The sequence below is a fragment of the Hermetia illucens genome, chromosome 5, assembly GCF_905115235.1.
Source record: "Hermetia illucens chromosome 5, iHerIll2.2.curated.20191125, whole genome shotgun sequence".
In the NCBI taxonomy this organism is placed as follows: domain Eukaryota; kingdom Metazoa; phylum Arthropoda; class Insecta; order Diptera; family Stratiomyidae; genus Hermetia; species Hermetia illucens.
The window spans coordinates 31,408,281-31,428,665 of NC_051853.1; the positions used below are offsets into that span (position 1 = coordinate 31,408,281).

A 20,385-nucleotide genomic window follows, 5' to 3' on the forward strand; every position below is an offset into this window, starting at 1 on the left:
AGCTAATGGACTTTGGGCTTTGGAGGAGAGAGAGTCTAAGTTATCTTGATAGCATTGTTTCTTCTGATGGTAGCAGCAAAGTCAAAGTTATTCAACGCATTAATTGCGTCAAATCTGTCAGCATTGATTATCTAAAAACTCGAAACTAAGATACACCAACAGCCAACTAAGATTGTCCCACGACAAATTTCTCTTTGTGTTGCTACATATCTGAGAGCAGCACATAGGAAGTAACCCCCGCTGCTTTCCAAAAACAGTCACCATTCGTTAACACACATATCTTCATCGTTTAATTAGAGCAGGATACATCGAGATATGGGGCAGATACCAGTAGATATGTCAATCAGGAAACGGAATTGAATGTGGATTGATCGTTCAAAAAGGGCGACAGCTCCAGAGTGGCCAAAGAGTCGGTCGTCCCAGAAACACATGACGCAGGACAGGTCTCCACGGGGGCCTGAAGTACATCCCCACGTATAAGTTTAATTGACGTCCTATTCCCCTTTTAGGGGAGATAGCACCCATATATATGTCTTATTCTTCTAATTTATTGGCGTGTTAATTTCCGTATTAGCTTTCCATGTTGCTTCTCAGCCAATTTTCTAAGCACTGTGTAACGTATTTACCACAGCAAGTTTATGAGTTTTCTTTTCAAGTTTAAAGATACATTCTTAACTTATTTTATATTGGATTTCAGCTTATAATATTACTTAATTCCGAAAGCGAAAACTTGTAATATTACTAAGGATTATTTCCATATGAACCTTTTAGTCGGACGTAAATAATTCTTCACGGCCGGTCACGGGTTAATACGATTTTCATAATCGCTTAATGTCTCTTTAGTATACTTACTTATTAAAACCGAGCATGTGCCATTTTTCACAAAGAACATTGCCATAAAACCACAATAATCCCACATACCAGCCGATCGCGCAAATCACTGCATAAACTGAAAGCCCAGAAATCCCCAAGCAATAAAAAAACGAAAACGAAAACCACCAAAACAAAACCCACGTCCACCAACTTGACAATACCCAAAAACCACTTTCCTCTTCATTTGCTCGTTCAAAACACCATATTCGCGTGATTGTGAATTGACCCGAGAAAATTTGACAGCTTATATGAAAAGTGAAAATACAGGAAGTACTCTTGACCTCAACAATGCAGATGAAATTCACCTGAACAACGCTTTGCTCGCACCAATTTTTTTCTGTGGAAAGACACTTCTAACCAAAGGCAATAAGTGCCCGCAAATGAAGGAGAAAAATTTCATTTGGATCTCGCTTGCCTTAAGCACTTTCTTCTGGCAAGTGACGGTGACCAATTCACGGACATCGACTCTGTGGAAACTGAATCCTGACGTTGGGAAAATTACAGGATTCGTAGAGGATGTGAGGGTAATTCTCGCTGAAATTGATTGCCCTGGGTTGAATGTTTAATTTGTGTGATTTAGGAAACGTCAGCCGTGTTGTCGACGACGCCGGTTGGGATAAATGAAGATGAAGTTTTCAACATCATCACATCAACCGTCGTTGCTCATGGAGCGACCTGGAGTAAACACTCGATGGAGAAGAGTTACGACGAGTTCTATGAGAGGTCAGTGGTTGGTTTTTCATTGAAGTCGGTGCCAAGGTGTTAACTTCTCCCCCTAAACAGGCGAAAGACAAAGTCGTTCATTTCGGATATGCCAGAAAAGCTCGCGCAAACGGCAGTTACTACTAAAAAGACTTCCGACTACAATGACGGCCCCCTGGACTGCGGGAAACCTGTGAATTACACCTACTACGACTATCTGATTGGAGTGTCGCAGAGGTTCAACCACCCGGTGATTCCCGACCCAGAGGTAATGGTGTTGAGCGAATGTAAATGTTCATAGTTCAAACCAGACTCTCGTTTTGCTCTCATAAACAGGCAGCTTACGCGTTTTTGAAAAATAAAGACGAAAAGTCATTTAGGAATTTCGATGTTGCGTCGCTGGAGAAGAGACTGAGACGTGCTAAAAAGGAGAAACCGAAATCTGTCCATTTGTTCAATCAGATCGGTAACTATTGGCGAATAAAGGGCGATGCTCGGCAAGCCATTGAATGCTTTCGACGTGCCTTAGCCATATCCCCGACGAATGCAGAAGTGCTGCTGAATTTGGCGCGGGTACTGTTCAATTTACAGTATTTAGACGATGCCATTCATTTGACTAGGAGGTAAGTGATTTCATAAGAGGAATATTGAATTTCAGAAGTAGTAGTGTGGGCGGACCTAATTGTTTTAATATCGAGTAAAAGTCATTAGTCCTGGAAAGAAAATTTCAAGAGCTATGCTATATCTGTCCTGTCTTCGGGCGTGTGTCGATTGACGCAGAATTAGGAGAATGAATGGATTTTAATGATGATGAATTGATACGGTTGACTCTACTGTAAAATCTGCTCCTGGTGCCGGTTAGTCGCAATACAAGGAGGGCAAATATGCGTCTGACATCTACTTCATCTGTTTTTCATGTGAATCGTAAGCAACACATTTCAATGCAACTACTTTTAACTTCATGACCGGCACTTGTGCCATTTGGCGCTAGGTTGTCCTGTCGAGAAATGGGCAAGGGTTCCTGACGCATGGACGGCGTCAGGATGTAAATAAGTCAGCCCGAGCAAAACAAATATGTGTCTGCACGCTAAATATTCGCAACTTGACTGGAAAGACCGAGGAACTCGCACGAGGTTTTCCGTGACAGACAGTATAGAGCTTTGGGGAACACCAGAGGAAGGAGAGAAGAACGAAATGAGTAACCATGAAAAGAAACTTTGCGGGAACGATATGAGAGTTAGGAGGAAAGCCAGGCGATGACTGAGGGAGGGAAGTCTAGTAATAAAAGTTTTGAGGGAAGAATGCTATGGTCAACGGTATCAAAGACTTTGGAGAAATCGGTATAAATAGCATGTACCTCCTGTGGTGAATTCAAGTATTTAGCATCAAGACCAGAAGGTTTAAAACCGTAGATCTATGTTTCACGACACCATGCTGCTCTTTGACAATGAGGTGACCGAAGTGTGCGGTCAACCAGTCGTTGATGTATCTTTCGAGGATTTTGGAGCAAGAGGAGAAAAAAGAAATGGGGCGGTAGTTCACAGCAAGAGAAGGGTCTCCGCTCTTGAGGATAGGGATGATAAGTGCCCCTTTCCAGAGACGAGGAAAGTAGCATTCATCTAGATGTTTGTTGTAGATTATACTCAGGGGGAGGAAAATGTGTTTTCTACAGTTAAGGAGGACGAGCTTAAGAAGCGCATCGGGGCCAGGTCCGACAGTGGCCAATATTACCAATGAGGAACTCAAACAAGGAAGACTTAAGGAGAGAAATGGCCACAGATTCGGAGCAGTCTGCAGTTATGAGAGGTGTAGAAGGTGGGGGGCTCGAGGGAGAAAACACTGAAGAGAAGTAGGTGCAGAGAAGGTCGCAGGATTGTTGTGGGGAGTTGGCAGTGGGGTCAGCGAAACTGATAGAAGAAGGGAGAGATTGAGTGGGATTACGAGAATTGCGAGCATGAGACACAAAGGGTTTTAAGTTATCGCGGGCAAGGGCGCCTTCGATGCTCAATAAGGCGTTTTTCTGACCATTAACTTCACAGTAGAGCGTATAGCCTTAAAGACGGCAAGGTCGGCGTCATTCTTAGGAGTCCTAAACTTCTTCCGCAGTGTATGTTTCAAGCGAATGAATGAAATTTAAAGGCAATCAGTAATAATTGGGAAAAATTATGGAAGAAAGCAAAATCACAAGCACTCAGTTCACAGTCGATCGATTAAAGGAGGGGTATAGTTCATTTTGCCTTTGTACTTATGAATACATGGTTCATTAAACGATTGTCTCATCTTCCGACATTTTACAGTAGAAATAGTAAAACGCAAATCGACTATATTCTTATAAGACGCCGATATTTTACCATCGTCACTGATTGCAAAGCCATTCCCTATGAAAACATCGCACCTCAACATCGGCCGTTGATTACCGTCCTGTGAATCAAGCCACCGATAAAACAGCATGAGGAACGCACTGGCCCGCCGCGCATTAAATGGTGGCGATTTCATGAGGAAAGAAGAAATCTCCCTTATGCCACTACCAACCATTACGAATGTGGAAGAATCGTGGAACCAAATGAAAGGCACACATCAACCGAGATACTTGGCTTTAGAATGAAGATGTTGAAATTAAGGTCCGCGCGCCTCTTCTACAAGTTTTCGACGATAACACGCTTGCCAATTGGCAAATTTATAAGAATGCCAACCGGCAAACAAAGAAAGCGATCGCTGTCACCCGAACGGACCATTACAAAAATCTTTACAATAAACTGGAGACTCGGAATGGCGAGAGAGATCTGTATTGAATTGCCAAAAGCCGATGCGAACACATACAGGATATTGAACACTTCTGTTATCTGTGTTCTGTCGAGCCGATAGCGAGAATATTTCGAGCAGATTTCAATTGAAAAATTTGTTAATCCTCGAATTCTACAATCGTTGCTGACATTTGGAGCAGTTCCATCTGCCAGCGCAACTGTGATTGGGAAATTTGGAAATATATACTTCATCAGTTTACACTTTCAGTACGCTTGCAATATAGCAGAAGGTATTGAAAAGCTGGAGAAAGCATTGAATGCGATTGGCGACCGCTATTATCGGCATCGATGCCAATGCTAGCTCACCTATGTGAGACCCGATCTGCGTCAGGAGAACGCAAAACGACCGAAGAATAGCTAGAGGGGAGAAAATGGAAGAAGTTATTGCGACCAAATGCCTGGTTCTCAATAAAACAAATGAGCTTCCAACATACTGGGAAATGAATCCTATATCGATATTACGCTGGCTACACCAGGCCTTGCTGGTGAAAAATTGGAGGTTGGTAAATAGTCTGACATACAGCGACCATAGAGCGATCGAAATCACTCTTCGCTGAAATGAAACCGAACTCGCACAACCCAACAGGAAGCCTCAGTTCAATACCAAAAAGCCAAATTAAGGAAGAATCAAACGCGAACGGAATAGTGCAGAGGATCGCGCTCGTAATGAAAACTTTGCAACGAGCGCAGAAACGCTGGCAGAAATTATGCAAACGCGTATAATAAACGCAAGCGAAAGAAGCCATCCCTCGGAAACAAACGAGAAATGGCAAAATACCAAGCGGGAATGAGGAAATTTCAAAACTAAAGGAAGTGTTCAACAAGGCTAGAAGAAAACTGCAGAAGCTAGAAATACAGCAGCCAACTGGGTCTGAGAGACGCCAGGCTCCGCCGCAAAGCCTATAAAGACGAATTGAAAAAATCCATATTGGGAAGCTGGAGAAAGTTCGTTACTGAAGTTGGAAACGCAAATCCTACAAGTCTGCTCTGGGAAGGCTGCGGAGAGAGAAACCGCTCAAATCAATTAAAGTTGGGGAGGGAACGACGGAGAACTGGAGGGACAGGCAGGCTTCCTCCCTGATGACAATCCACAAGAAGACACAGTGATTCAATCAGGACCACGATAGAAGATAAAGCGGAAGCTGGGAGGCCATTCGAAATTGCAGAACTGGAAGCTGCAGCCAACCGATTTCGGAATGGTGAGGTCAGCACAACGCCTAATTGCCAATTGCTAAAAGCCAATTTCTAACAGGACAGGCAATCCCAGCTCAGCACCAGCAGTCGTTGCGACTGTGGAACACAGGAAACGACACTTCTCGTGCTATATGAATGTCCGGTTTACGATGAAGAAAGGCAGAGGCTGATAAATGCAAGTATAGCTGAACTTGGACCATGGCCAGTGCAACCGGAGGACCTTGTTGGGCAGAAACTCTTTTCTACATTTGAGAATTTTTGCAGGGAGGTGTTGACGACCAAAAAAGCTTCCGGTGCATTGAGCCTTGCGTACGACGAAAGCACATAGGGAAACATTGGAGGGCTGACATGAGTAAATAAAAAGGGCTGCGGAAATTATTAATATCCGAAGCTCAACTCTGGGGATATCGTAATAAAAGGATTTCCCGTTTCATTACAATATTCCCCTTTAAGACTGGGAAGTCTTCAATTGTCAAAGGGATAACAGGCAATTTAATTATACCTGGGGAATATATAGACATTACCTGGTAATTACCGTCATTGACGACCGGGCAAATTGTTAAAGGTGGTCTATAGGTCACCTTTTAAGAAAGGGCTAGTATCCGAGGTGAAATTAATATTCCGCTTTAAACCTGGGAAATTGGATGCTTTGACAATATAATTTCTTGGCCTTGGGGAACGTAATGTTAAACTTCTAAGGAGATTTTGATGTTAAACTGCATTGCAGGAGAGGCAACAGGTAACGTAATTATACGTTGGGAATGCAAAAACTACCAGGTAATTACCGTTATTGGCGTGGCTCATATGTCAACTTTTAAGGAAGACTCCGGCTAAAATCTTTATTTCCGGGATTGCCTCTTGTCCAAACTAAACAATTATTATTAATTTTAATATGGGGAAAACACACACAATTAAAATATGCGGCTAATGCAACTAAGGGGGTTCTCGTGCCTGTAGACTGCAAAACAAGCCAGCACGGTCGTGCAACACTGAGAAAATGGTGCAGGATTGAATTCTATATGGAAGATGAAGAAAATAAAATAGGGGATAATAGAATAGAACGGGAAAAGGGAGACGAAGACTCGGGATAGCCCGCTGACGAGGTCAGCGACGCGAAATGAGCATTTTCAAAGGCTCGGCTGTTGACACAACAGCAAAGTCGGCGGGAAAGAGCCCATGTAGAGCTCGCAGATGGGTTTCCTGAATCTAAAAAATAAGCCCCAAAGGCTGTCGAACGGATAATCGCACCAGTCTCAGAGGAATCTGGGGCAAACGCGAACCTCGGGGTTGAGTGTGGCCCATTCGCAACATTGTGGGAAGCTCAACATTGGCGTTGGACTCGAGGTGGTTGTGGTGTTAAACATATCGGCAAGCTAAAGTCGCATCCCCCGGGGAGGGACTTGTAAGGACGCATCTTTGCAAAAAATCTACTATCTGGTAAAGTTAGAAAGCAAGCCATCTCCGAAGGGAGGGGTGCGGCCTAAGGGCTCAGGCACACCAATGGCACCGTACAGTAGATACAGACTCCATGTCAACGCAACTAAAATCGAGGAAGTAGTAAAACGAATGGAATTGGGGAAAGCAACAGGATCTGACGACATCATGTCTGATCTCTAGAAAGCGAAGAGCTGGGACCTAACACTGTGGCTCAGTGAGTTCTTTAATCGGGTTATTGAGGAAGGTAGAACACCATCTGACTGGGAAAAAAAGTAACACAGTTCCAATATGGAAAAAGGAAGCTAATCCAGCAGAATGGCCAAATTACCGTCCGATACTTTCCCATACCATGAAGATTTTTGGACGCATTCTTGACAACCGTATTCGCGAAATCGTTGAAATACTCGTGAATCAAGCGGGATTTGCCAAAAACTACGGAACAACTGACGCAATACAGGCTGCGTGATTACTAATGGAGAAGAATCGTCCTCTTTACATTACATTTCTTAATCCGGAGAAAGCGTTTGGCCGTGTACCACACGAACTCATCTGGTATGATCTATGACAATACTTAATGTCATAATAACTCGTGCGCTGGGTTCAATTGCTATACCACGATCCGAAAAGTAAAGTTCAAAGTGTGGCAGGTATATCAAAACCGCTTCGTGTCTCTGTTGCTGTTCATCAAGCAAGCGCTCTCTCACCACTCCTCTTTGTTCTTGTTATGGACACCGTCACAAAAAAGAATTATCTCAAGCAACTTATTCAAAAATGGAATGATCGCCTCATGCAACACGGTCTCAGATTGAATTTGAATAAAACTGAATTTTTGGCAACCAATCATTATAAACAAGCACAATTACTGTCAGCAGTAGTGACCTGCCCAGAACTGAGCGATTTAAATACCTCGGGTCAATACTATCAGCCACTGGGGAACTGCGTTATGAAATTGCTTCACGCATTAACGCAACCGAGAAAGAAGAAGAACAAGAAGAAATTGTTGTTTTCAGTGTGTGCACCCACGAATCTTTCTAATAAATTATCAGAAGACAGATTCTTGTATATCGGTTTCACCAATTGTACAATCTGAGATCGATGAGAATTCTGGCATGGTAAAAACTCGTGAAAATCCCTTGATCTTTAAGGCTGATGCCACTTGATGAGCGAAGCGGTCGTACACCACTGAGTACTCGAAAAGGCCGCACGTGTTCATATTCCTCCCTTCGAAATACCTATGAAAGAACGTGTTTTTTACGAAATCCTTCTTATGACGTATTCTCAATATTATCTACTTTCAAAAAAGAATCGATTTGTTGAACGACGGTAAAAGACTCCCTTAAGTAACCCGGATGTTATCCCTACTTCTAAAATTCTCATGTCACAATGTTAGTTACCATACTCCTCCGAAATGGCTTGACCGATTCTTTTGAAATTTTATATGCATATTCAGTAGGTATGAGAATCGGCTACTATCTATTTTTTGTAGCCCTAAGTGATAAGGGTTGTCCACTGTTAACATTTTTTTTTTAATTTTGGACAAAATTTTTTATTTTTATTTTTCTATAATGTGGCATTAAAAAATATATACAACCCTAAATTTTTACAATTCTATCACCAACCCCTATTTTTTAGTAATTTGATCATTTTTCATCCAGCTCGATAACTGATCAATTATCGTCTGTTTTGTAAATGTTTTGCCCTCTATTTCGGATTTTCCTGTTAAAATTTCCCTGAGCTTAAATTTTTTTATTTATAAAAATAAATATTTGTTTTTGTTATTATAGTTTATTCCTGATATATACTTAGTGTTACCAGTGCTAGATTTTTAAAATATTCCGCGCTTTTACTGGATCAACACTCATTTGCCAGACTATATCGGTGTCACTTCCCAGTAAACAGCACGGAGTAGAAAAGAGACCAAAGCCGATCTCCTGTTTCTCTCATACAATAAGACTTCTCTCACTCCCTACAGAGTTTTCGGCCATCATTATTTTTTATGCATCAAGTGTAGTAGTAACGTTTACAATTATCATTTTGCTACCTCAGTGTAACTCTCATATTAACTATTAATTATTCCTATTTTATTAATAATTATAACATTATTAATTTTGAGTGTATTTTGCACGATTAGTTAATCAAGTGATTTACATAACCTCGAAAGCACTCAAAACGTACAAACGCTTCCCGCCATTCCACGTTCAACATACGCTGATGAGATCAACGCTTGCTTAAAATCATCTCCATTGTGGCGTAATGTTGAAAAAGTACAGCTGAAAGTAAATATGCGCGTTCAAATGCTTCAAGATCCATCCACTCAAACATTCTCAAAACAACTCTTAGACATCGGTGATGGGAAAAGTTGCTATAGATGAAACTAGATGCATAAAATTACCGACCGATTTCTGCACAATCGTTGATTCGCAAGATACTCTCATTGAACAAATATTTTCCAATGTGCACACAGTATGTTACATAAATCATAAGTGGCTTGCAGAAAGAGCAATTTTAGCGGCAAAAAATATAGGCGTTGACAATTTAAATCTGAAGATACAACAGTTGTTGCCTGGGAACTTGGTATCATACAAATCTATTGATACGGTTTGCGATGCCAGCGAAGCTGTAAATTTTCCTACAGAGTTTTTGAAGTCACTGGATTTGCCAGGCATGCCACCGCATAATTTACAATTGAAAGTTGGATCTCCGATTATCTTGCTTTGTAATTTGAACCCGCCACGACTGTGCAACGGTACGCGATTAGTCATTCAAAAATTGGCAAGTTCCGAGGTGAAAATATATTAATACCACGGATTGCTATTATACCTACAGATGTGCCAATTCAATTCAAACGTATTCAGTTTCCGATTAGATTGGCATTTGCAATGACTATCAACAAATCCCAAGGCCAAACGATGTCTGTTTGTGGCTTAGATTTGAGCACACCATGTTTTTCACACGGACAGTATACGTGGCATGCTTTCGAGTTTGTAAACCATCCAGTTTGTGTTAGCAAAAGATGGGCGGGCTAACAAAAAATATTGTTCACGCTATAGCATTAAGATTGATATTGTTTGTTAGTGTTACTGTCGGAATTAATTAATGATATATAATTTTAAGGAATACAAATTATAATAACTTAAAAATAATAATGTTTGGCGTTTGTTATTTTTATATTCCCTCATCGTTCACAGAGCACCATGCCTATTTCACGCATATACCGCTTCCTTACACACTTCCAATAAGTTAGTTATTTTTTGCCTACACTAGAAATTACCTAGAAATAATTCATATGGCAAAACAACGTTTGCCGGGTCATCTAGTTATTCTTATAATATTACTGGGCCATTTTATATTTAACTGCAAGCTGGCGGTGAAGTTTCAATTCTTGTTCCTTTCATACTTGGGACTGCTTTCAACGGAGCAAATGTTATTAATGACGTGAAATATTTTCAATAAATATATCCAATTTGCAAACCGTATAAAAAGAGTTAAAGTTAGTTCAAGGTGCAAATTTACAGAAATTCCACCTAGCCAAAATCTTGCATTCAACTCTAATCTCTAGAAGTTCTTTAAACTGTTTTGAAGCAAAGCAAGGAGAATGAATTATTTGTTCCTGCTTTGCCATATTTTTTACTGAGACTAAACTGAAAGAGTACAACAAGAAATTCCATTGTTGCTGTTACTTATCACAGGTTGCTCTTTTCATTCCAGATCTCTTGAAGTTCATCCACCAGATCGTAGCGCGTGGCAACAGTATTTTACTTTGGGTGAAATTTTCAAGGCATACGGGCATTTTCACGAAGCGTTGCAGAACTTTCAACAAGCCTCCTTGCTATTTCCTCAGCACGAACCTATTTTAAAAGCTTTGCGTGAATTTGAGCCGACACCTACATCATCGCTGCACGTCTACACTATATTTATAATAGTCGCTTTGGTAAGTCGCCTGAAAATTAGAACTTACTTGACATATTTCGCTAAATTCATTATTTCACTAACTCCACTAGGTACTAGCCGTTTTTATTGTAATCATCACATCCAATGACAATTCGGATTCAAATAATTTTCAATCCGAATTTGAACCAAAGATGCAAAGACATTTCAATCGAGCGATGGCCATGCGCTCATTGAAAGGATTCTCCTCGCGAAGCTTTAAACATCATCGGAAATACTAAATTGTTTAAATTGAAATATTTCAAAAGCATATAATATTTATCCCAAAAAGCAATGAGAATGGAGCAACAATTGGTTAAGAGGAAGCGAACTCGGAACAGCATTAAGGTGGAAAATGTTTAGTGAGTCGAAGATCAGGAATAATTTTTATCTTATTGGTTGTACATAGTCTGCTATATTTGACACTGTAAATTTTTCAATGTGATAATTTATTATAATAATTTCTCATCGATTATTGGTAATTAGAAAGGGAGAGGGAAAACGTAGGAGTATGAAAATCGACAAGAGAAAAATCAATGGGCGGGAACTGAATACTCGAAATTAAACGGCGAGCCATCAAGTAAAATGTAGTTTGATTAAGGCGGAATCAACACATATGAACAAATTATCAGACTTCAATGAAGTTTTGCTTTTGTTTTTCATTATTATTATTATTGTCTACTCGATAGGCAAACGAATTGTTTAAGATTGTTATATGCCTTGACGCCACTGATATTTGATTTTCATGAAGTTCTATTTAAAATTCACGGAGATCGACAATGTGCAAGTACTTAAAATCAAGAGGATGCATTACTTTGCGCGCTTCTCAGTTTTGTTTGACTAAGAATTAGTGCTTCTGGTAAAAAATGAGTTCTCATATCATCGTGTTTTTATCTATTGAACGTTGAAATTGATACTTTGTCATAGAACGGAGATTATATTGCTACGAATTTGAGTTGTTTCAATCAAACCTTGCTTAAAGGGTTCTCTAGCGCAAGTTCAAGAATATTTCCTGATGAAATTCGTTGATTCTTATCACTAGTTCTTACCTTCGGAAATGTGGCGGCATTAGAAGTAAAGATAGCCTTAAAGCCAAAAACATTGGGAATTATCATTAGGTTTAAGTACATTTGTGATCCAAAAGTAATGCTCCCCTTATTACTTTACTTAACTTTAGTTGCCATACACGGTTCTTGTTTGAAATTAAACAAAACACTCATCAGTCATGTAATTATTTATTAATTACTCACGGCTTATCACATGAATATTTATTTTCGTTTACATACGTACCAAAGAGCACATAATTTCGTATCTCATGTTTAATTTTAATTTAGTTTATTTTATTTCGTGTTTCGTTTCGGTAAGAATTTCCGTTATAACTGAATGACACCGACGACAACCAGTTATGTGAATGCACATGGGAATAATTGAAATGGTATCCAATTTGGTTCAGTAAAGCCTCGCTTTCAGTAAAGATTTAATGAAATAATGACTAGTTTAGTAACAGCAAAGAAAATAATGTTTGCAATGCGTTACGTTCTCTCGTGTTTGTTCAATATGAAAAACTGCAGGATGCAAGCTTTCTGTTAATTCAAAAAGATAAAAATACTGCATACATTGAAACTTGAGTAAAATAATGTACTTCAATATAGGGTTTTGAATTCCTTAGAACTGGATAAAATGTTTTCCGACATAATTATGCTCAATTTGATAATTGAATTTGATCAATAGATACCTATTTCCATTATATATTTCAACAAGTTGAATTTTACATTTGAAACGAGACGAGAAAATATGGTGATAATGAAGAAATGGATGTATAACACAAAAAAGAAAAAAAAGAATAAATGCGGCAGATATTTTCTTTCGTTTTGAGCAAAAATTAAATCAATGTATTTTCTTTCAATATTTCAGGGTTTTGTCAAATAATTTGTTTATTTTCTAGGGAAAAAATAATGCTAACTTCTTTTCCAGTGTGAAGATTAAAGAAAATAACCTCACCCCATCTGCGTGTTCCAAATAAAAAGATAAAACATTATTTGTGTAAGTACAACGTGACAGCAGGAACAACAAAATCGTTTCCTTTATACATGTTCGTTGTAATCTATCTCGTTTAGAATATTCCGAAGAGGGATTATAGGCAAGAGTATACGAAAGCGTGGAAATATGGAACAACGTCCATTACTTTCCAGGTTCTACTCCCATATAAAATACAGAAATGCACAGGAACTTTACATTAGTGTAAAGTTACAGAACTTTTAAATATTAGTTTGAAATCATCAACGGCGCAACAACCGGTATCCGGTCTAGGCCTGCCTTAATAAGGAACTCCAAACATTCCGGTTTTGCGCCGAGGTCCACTAATTCGATATCCCTAAAAGCTGTCTGGCGTCCTGACCTACGCCATCGCTCCATCTCAGGCAAGGTCTGCTTTGTCTTCTTTTTCTACCCTTATAGGCTTTCCGGGTTGGTTCATCCTCATCGACGGATTAGGTGACCCGCCCACCATAACCTATTGAGCCGGATTTTATCCACTACCTAACGGTCATGGTATCGCTCATAGATTTCGTCGTTATGTGGGCTACGGAATCGTCAATCCTCATGTAAAGGGGCAAAAATTCGCAATTTTTCTTGCTATACTTCTTGCAATACGAAACTGAGGCCTGCTTTGAGGCTAAAGACAAATCGTACTATAAAAAGGGTATCGAAAAATTATATAACCACTATAATCACTGTGTCGACCTTGAAGGCAATTATATTGAATAATAATATCAAATTTTATAAAAAAAAATGTTTTCTATGCCTAGCCTACGAACTTTTCAGCTCATCTGATAATCGTTTCTCAGTTTGCCAGTCCCAAAGATGCGATTAATTATCAAAATCGTGCTCCTTTATACCGTTACAGCTGGTTCAGATGTTTGGCTTCTCGAATTCGTTTCCTTCAAAAATCTCAGATTAACGATTGAGTCTGCCAGTTTTTTTTTAACCGAATAGTGAAGCACTGCCTGTGCGAAATGACTCCCACTATTTTTTTGCCTGGACTGATCATCATCATCATCGATTTTCTCCTTGAACACTCTCTTGAGTATTTTCAAGTCGCCCATTCATTAAACGTAGCCGGTCCATTGAAGCTTTCGTAATTATTTTATAACTTGTCCGAGGAGGGTGTTTAGTGCTCGATGTCTCTATAAAGACTGTACATTCCAAGATCCATGAGAATAGTCCAGTATCCATTGCATGGTCGTTTCCATTAATTCAATCCGTTGCGAGGTTTATATTCAGAATAGGGTACAAGGAGTTAGCGGTCCCCCCACGGATATTCGAAAATATAGCATGAGGAGTTGGTGGCTCGATTTTGTCTGCCTAGTCGTGGAACAAGCACTTTCGTAAGTGGACCAACAGAAAATCGAAAAGAACTCCAAAAAAATCAAAGACAATATGATGAGTTGAAATTATAAGACATATAATTGTCAAATTAATTTGGTGAAAAAACGGCATAACGAGGCTTTTCGTAGCCGCTGCAGTTTCTATTATATATAAAAGATATTTGGATGGATATGGCCGCAATAGTCTCTGAAAACATGCCTCTTATTTCAATATTGTTGTAAAATCAAATATAATGTTCAGTTTTTAAGGTTTTGTTTGCAAAACAAAAATCGGTTCAATGTCTGTCTGTTTGTCACACGTACTTTTCTTAGAAACGGCTATACAGATTGACACGGAATTTGGTGAAAAGGTGGGAACTGTGAACGCCTACACATGCGGTAAGTTACATGTTTCTAGGTTGAGCGTAAGGGGATGTCCTCATACATGGAAAAGGAGATGTAAATTTTTTTTATTAAATTTAGCCATGTTGGGTATCAAAAGAAAGGTCTCTTCGCGAAGCTAGTCTTAGTTTTGACATTTGTTGAAAAGGAGGGGAGTGCGGGTAGTCGAAAGTGATGATTTCTTTAACGGACCCATTCTGAGAAACTACCCAAACGAAAAATCTGAAATCCACATCGATATCGGCTTAAATTAATTGCCACCAGTGAGATTTGAACCGCGACCTTCCGTACGACAGCCTTGTGCTCTAGATTTAGGTAATCCTTTTCCGAATCAAGTTAGATTCTTAAGATATAATTAAACAACGAATATTATAATAATATGTACTCCTATGTGTTATAGGTCTTATATATCCCTAAAAAAATCAGAATAACTGGAAAATTTCTTCGTTTTCGACAGAGGAGTAGCCTTCCATCATAGAAGATTGAAATAGAAAATAAATAAAAATCGGTAACAGTAATCAGGTCATTAAAACTTTCATTTTACATTTAAATTTTAAATCGTTTGGTAGAACTTCTCCATTATTCTCAGCTATTCGTTTTTCGCAAAACTTCAAAACAGGGCCATTTTACATTTTTAAATAAATTTTGTTTTTTTTTTCGGTGAATATTTGCTGATTTTTAATTGAATTGTTTGTGATATTGGGTAGAGCAAATAATATCAAAATTTTAGGAAGTCGCATGTTACGTAGTTTTTTTCTCTTCCCTTCATTCACCCATTAACGTTTCCAAGAAATTGGGCAAAAAAGGGATATTATATTACATTCGAAACAAGCGCTTCGACAGTCACATATTTCAATTGTAATTCGTATTCAGGAATAGGAAAGTCAAAATTAGTCAGCCTACTATGTCTAGAATATCGAAAACCACCAATTCCCTGAATGTCCGGATGGTCCAGTGATTAGAGCGCTGAGCTGTCATGTATGTACACACGCAAAATCATTGGGATAAGGAGAGCATTATAAATAATGATTCTTTTGAAATTTGGTGAAGTATCCTTCAACCATATCATTTTATAAATATTTTCCTATTTTTTGGATGATCTTTAGTGACGAATGCCGACTGGAAACGGTGACACCGGTACCCAATCAAGTCGGCGCTCTGATTGCGGTCACTAAATCAATCCGTATCCGCTGAATTATGCCTACACATCAGGTACTCACGTTAAACACCTAGGGTCTTCACGTACTCAGCGGGATGACCCGTTGACTAAAATTTCTTAAGGAATTTCCCTTTTAAATTGAGATTCATATCAAAAACCTACATAGCAGTATGAATGAAGGAGACAGCCCCTTAAAAAAGAAGAAACCGAGGCAAACTATTAATTTAAAAACAAAAGTTAATGTAATTACACGTTTCGAAGGGGGAGAGAGTCGCGCAAATTACTGTTCCCATAGGATTGAAAGAACCTACTGCCAGAACGATAAGAAGGAATGCAGAAAAAAATCGCAAAAACATTGAGGAGGAGGCGGGTTACATAGAACAACCATGAGAGTTCGAGCCAACTTATTTGGAAAATCTCACCAAAGTACTTGAATGAAACCTTTGTCATCGTTGAGATTGCAGTTTATGTGGCAGCCTGTGCCTTCAATGAAGATTATTTGCTTTACTAACCTTTATACAAGGCATGTGAACCAGTAGTGGACGCACTAAGCCGAGCGCAGCCGGGAGCTGAAAAACAAACTAAGGAAGTGACTGATGGTTTCGTCTAGCCCAGAGATAACTCATCAGACGCTGCGTCACCTCTGCCTTGGGAGCAGCGCGACCGAAAGTGGTTATAGGTGGTAATCGCTGCTTTATGTATAATCGCAAACACGACATGAATGCGAATTATATTCAAGTGAAATCCGCCTTATACCACAAATGTTGAAGAAAATTTCTTCCCAATGGCCCGCTCAGACATCAACTATATGCAGACTTAAGACTCCCTCAATCTTCAAACAAAAATAAAGATTAATTAAGGATTCATCGTGCATAGAAGCCAAAAGGTGCTTTAGATATCATGGATGATAGCAACATCCTTTATGGGCCCAGCATCGATAATTCAGTGTGAGCTAAGTCAACAAAAGTCGCTTATGGACGTTTTATTCCAAATTTTTTAGTGCTCAAAGCGTTTTTCCCATAACTCATGTTTTCAAAGGCGGTACCCCTCATGTAGCCAAAATGACTGCACTGTTCCTTTTAAAATTTGGACACTATTTCTGTATATAATTTGTGAAGTAACGCTGAATATTTTTTTTCCAAATTTGTTATTTTTTTTTTTTTATTTTGTAATAATAAATTAGCCGATTGTTTTCCACAAAAATCGCGCTTTTCACTTCAAAGTGTTCCCAAAAAGTATTAAAATGAAATTTCGAAAAACCCTTCCAGCGTTAGCTGAGGAAAGCGATCATCTAATGAAAGAACTTTAAATTTTTTTGATTTCAGATGATCCTGCACCGAGTTATGAGGTGCCTCGCAATTCTACTTCTTTTCGGAGATGCTTCCGAATAATTGCCACCCCTGCTTTTTTTTTAATATTTCTTTATGAAAGTTTTACACAATATTCTTCGAATGTCATACCACTTTCTTTGTTCACACGAAAAACCCCTGCAGTAATGTTGGAAAAGCGGAAGTGCTTGCAGAATTCTTTGAGTGGTATCTCAATGTACCTACCCCTGGAAACAACTCGGCTGGAACTTCGATTGTTGAATCAACAGGTCAAAGAATTCATTTCCATAAATTCTCAAATAACTCACTCACTACCTTCAACTAAACCCTCGCACTCGTAGAACTTTCTAAGTTTACCGCAACTTACAACTCTCACCAAAAGTCTGAATGGTAAGAAGTCAGCTGGCTCTGGAGAAGTTCCTAACTTCATCATTAGGAATCTTTCCTACAGCTTTATTTAAGTCTATTTTTGTGGTTATTCTTTCCCACCATTTGAAAAATAGTCTAAAATAATTGCCATTAGAAAAGAAGGTAGGTCTCACGAACCAGAAAATTTTAGTCCTATTACCTTATTAAAACTTTTTGAGAGAGCATAGACATCTGGGTTGGTCCAGCACTGTGACCTCAAAACCACCAGTTTGGATTCCGGTTTAAACATGGAACACAGCACGTTTTTAACTACCTCCACAATTCCGGGAGCAACCGACTTAATCGGAATTGGTGGTCATCGGCGGAAAACCGGGATGTCTAGAGTTCCTTATTAAGGCAGGCCTAGGCCGGATACCAGTTGTTGCGCCGTTGATGATGATGATTCTTCCACGTTCCACGTCCAGCCATTACGGCTGGAAAGTGAGATAATTTCTTCTTCCTTCTCACGAAACTGCCTGCATATAATGCATGGCGGATCAGTGCGTTCCTCACGCTGTTTTCTGTTTAAATGTAAGTCACTATTGAAAAATAGAGTCATATCATATCAAGAAGCACTTTCAAGTCACAATCAAAAATATAAAAAAAATCTGTTTCCTTAAAGGGTTATACAGTTGCAGTAGGTGATATAACAACGTTTTCTCTATTTTTTTTAAAAAGCTGAGTAAATGTTGATTAAAAACTGGTAGCCAAACCGATTAATACATATTGCGGGGTCTTGTGCATTTTTTAATTGTTTTAAATTTAAAAATAGTAAATCTACAGCTGTTTCCCAGAAGTTTTTGGAATGGCTTGTAGTGGACACGATAACTCGATAACGGCTAATCCCAAATCAGAATTTCAAATAATTTTCGTTAGTACTATCGTACTATCTAGTCCCTGAACGAAGGATTTATTGAAATAGGAACTTTTTAACAAATGGGAGCCGTTTTAACTAAATACTTTTTTAACTACTAAGAAATAATTGAAAATGCTCAGTTCAAGCACTAGCGACTATTATAATAAATAAAGTAAAAGTTTGTTGTTGATTAGACTAGTAGTTTTTCCACCGCGAAGTTACTTTAAAAAAAACACGATTATGAGATAATCACCTTTAACGCTTCGATTTTCTTCATACTAAAAATTAACTTGTTCACTTAAGTCGAGTCTTCAATTTCAGGGACATTCAGTATCCCTTCTAGAGGATAATCAGATTCCACATTGAGGGTAACTCCGAAATAAAAAGAATAATAAGGTATCCCAGGAGGAAGGATTGGGAATCCTAGGCAACGCACCTGAGCAACAACATCGCCTACCTTCAAGGAGGCGGTGAAATCAGGAGCGAAATGGAACTAGAAATATTGGTGGAAAACATCAACACAGTCGTCATTGACGTATATGAGGCCAGCTGTCCGGCTAAGACAGTTAAGTCATCAAGGGATGTACCATGATGGAACAAGAACCTGGCCAGAATGAGAACAGAGGCACGAAAACTCTTCAACCGGGCAAAACAAACCGGGGACTGGCAGAGGTACAAAAATGCACTGACTGCGCATATCAACACGATGAGGGAAGCGAAACGAAACAGCTTCAGGGAATTCTGTGAAGGGATCGAACAGATCACAGAAGCAACCAGGCGGTACAAGGCTGTAGCCAAAGACGGGGGAATATCCTCTGTCTGTTTGAAGAAGGAGGATAGAACATTTACCGAGAATGAGGAGAAGAGGGTACGCCTGCTTCTCAGAATTCATTTCCCGAGGTCCTACCCCACGGTGGCAGGCGACAACATTGTACCCGACACCCCAACAACGGATAAAAGGGGAAGAAAGGAGAGCTGGAAACTAGCAAAATAGGTATGCTCAGAAGCTAGGCTAAGGTGGGCAGTGTGAACTTTTAAACCACTGAAATCTTTCGCAGTAGATGGCATTTTCCCAGCACTAATCCAGAGAGGCCTAGGAATTATCTTAGAGTCTCTTCTGAGGGTGGTAAGGGGGAGCATAGCACTGGGATACATACCAAGGGCATGGAGACGGGCAAAAGTGGTCTTTATTCCGAAAGCGGGTAAAAAGGATCCTTTTCACCCTAAATCTTTCAGACCAATTTGCCTAACATCGTTCGTTCTCAAAACGGTGGAGAAAGTCATAGACAACTATATTAGAACTAACGTTCTAAAGCGTAATCCCCTACCCCAGGGGATGGGGGCAAGACGGTCAACTGAAACTGGTCTAGATGCCATAGAAACAAAAGAAATTGCACTGTGCGCGTTTTTGGATATCGAAGAAGCATTTGACAGCACATCACACACAGAGATACAAGATGCCCTGAGCCGCTAAGGAGTGGGTAACACAATGGCATTCTGGATGGGCAAAATGCTAGAAAGCAGGCAAATATAAGTACCGACAGGTACAAATTTTATTGTTATGAACACCACCCAAGGCTGTCCATAGGGTGGGGTACATCGCCGCTGATGTGGAGTATGGTAGTGGATGAACTCCTGGACGTGTTAACAAATACTGGAATACAAGCCCAGGGTTACGCGAACAACATTATTTTAATCTGTAGGGTCAAATATGAAGATACCCTATGTGATAGAATCCAAACTGGATTAAGGGTTACTAGTGCCTGTTGCAGGAAGGTGAGACTGCGGATCAACCCAGCCAAAACCACCATAGTACCATTCACTAGGAGGCGTAAGCTTGATCACCTGACAACCATAAGATTACACGATATGGAGGTGAAACGAGAAATAGAGGTCAAATATTTGGGAATTACGCTAGACCAAAAATTAC

At 39.5% G+C, this 20,385-nt stretch overlaps 1 protein-coding gene across 2 annotated transcripts; it reads left to right on the forward strand.

Annotated features, from left to right (window-relative positions):
• The first annotated feature begins 1,086 nt into the window (after window positions 1-1,086).
• On the forward strand, window positions 1,087-12,824 carry LOC119657553. 2 transcript variants are annotated; one of them, XM_038064510.1, is made up of 6 exons: window positions 1,087-1,391; window positions 1,454-1,596; window positions 1,657-1,843; window positions 1,912-2,198; window positions 10,719-10,941; window positions 11,012-12,824. In XM_038064510.1, the coding sequence occupies exons 1-6, from the start codon at window positions 1,122-1,124 to the stop codon at window positions 11,177-11,179; spliced, it is 1,278 nt and encodes a 425-aa protein (XP_037920438.1). In that variant the 5' UTR covers window positions 1,087-1,121; the 3' UTR covers window positions 11,180-12,824. The 2 variants fall into 2 exon arrangements, with proteins under 2 accessions (XP_037920438.1, XP_037920437.1); XM_038064509.1 differs by having other exon boundaries at window positions 1,088-1,397.
• The last annotated feature ends 7,561 nt before the right edge of the window (window positions 12,825-20,385 follow it).

Bases quoted from the DNA above. Each gene is read 5' to 3' on its own strand.
- LOC119657553 (XM_038064509.1), top strand. From the start codon at position 1,122: ATGAAAAGTGAAAATACAGGAAGTACTCTTGACCTCAACAATGCAGAT. The intron at 1,597-1,656 runs GTCAGTGGTTGG...CCCCCTAAACAG, and splicing joins TACGACGAGTTCTATGAGAG to GCGAAAGACAAAGTCGTTCA. The intron at 10,942-11,011 runs GTAAGTCGCCTG...TAACTCCACTAG, and splicing joins TATTTATAATAGTCGCTTTG to GTACTAGCCGTTTTTATTGT.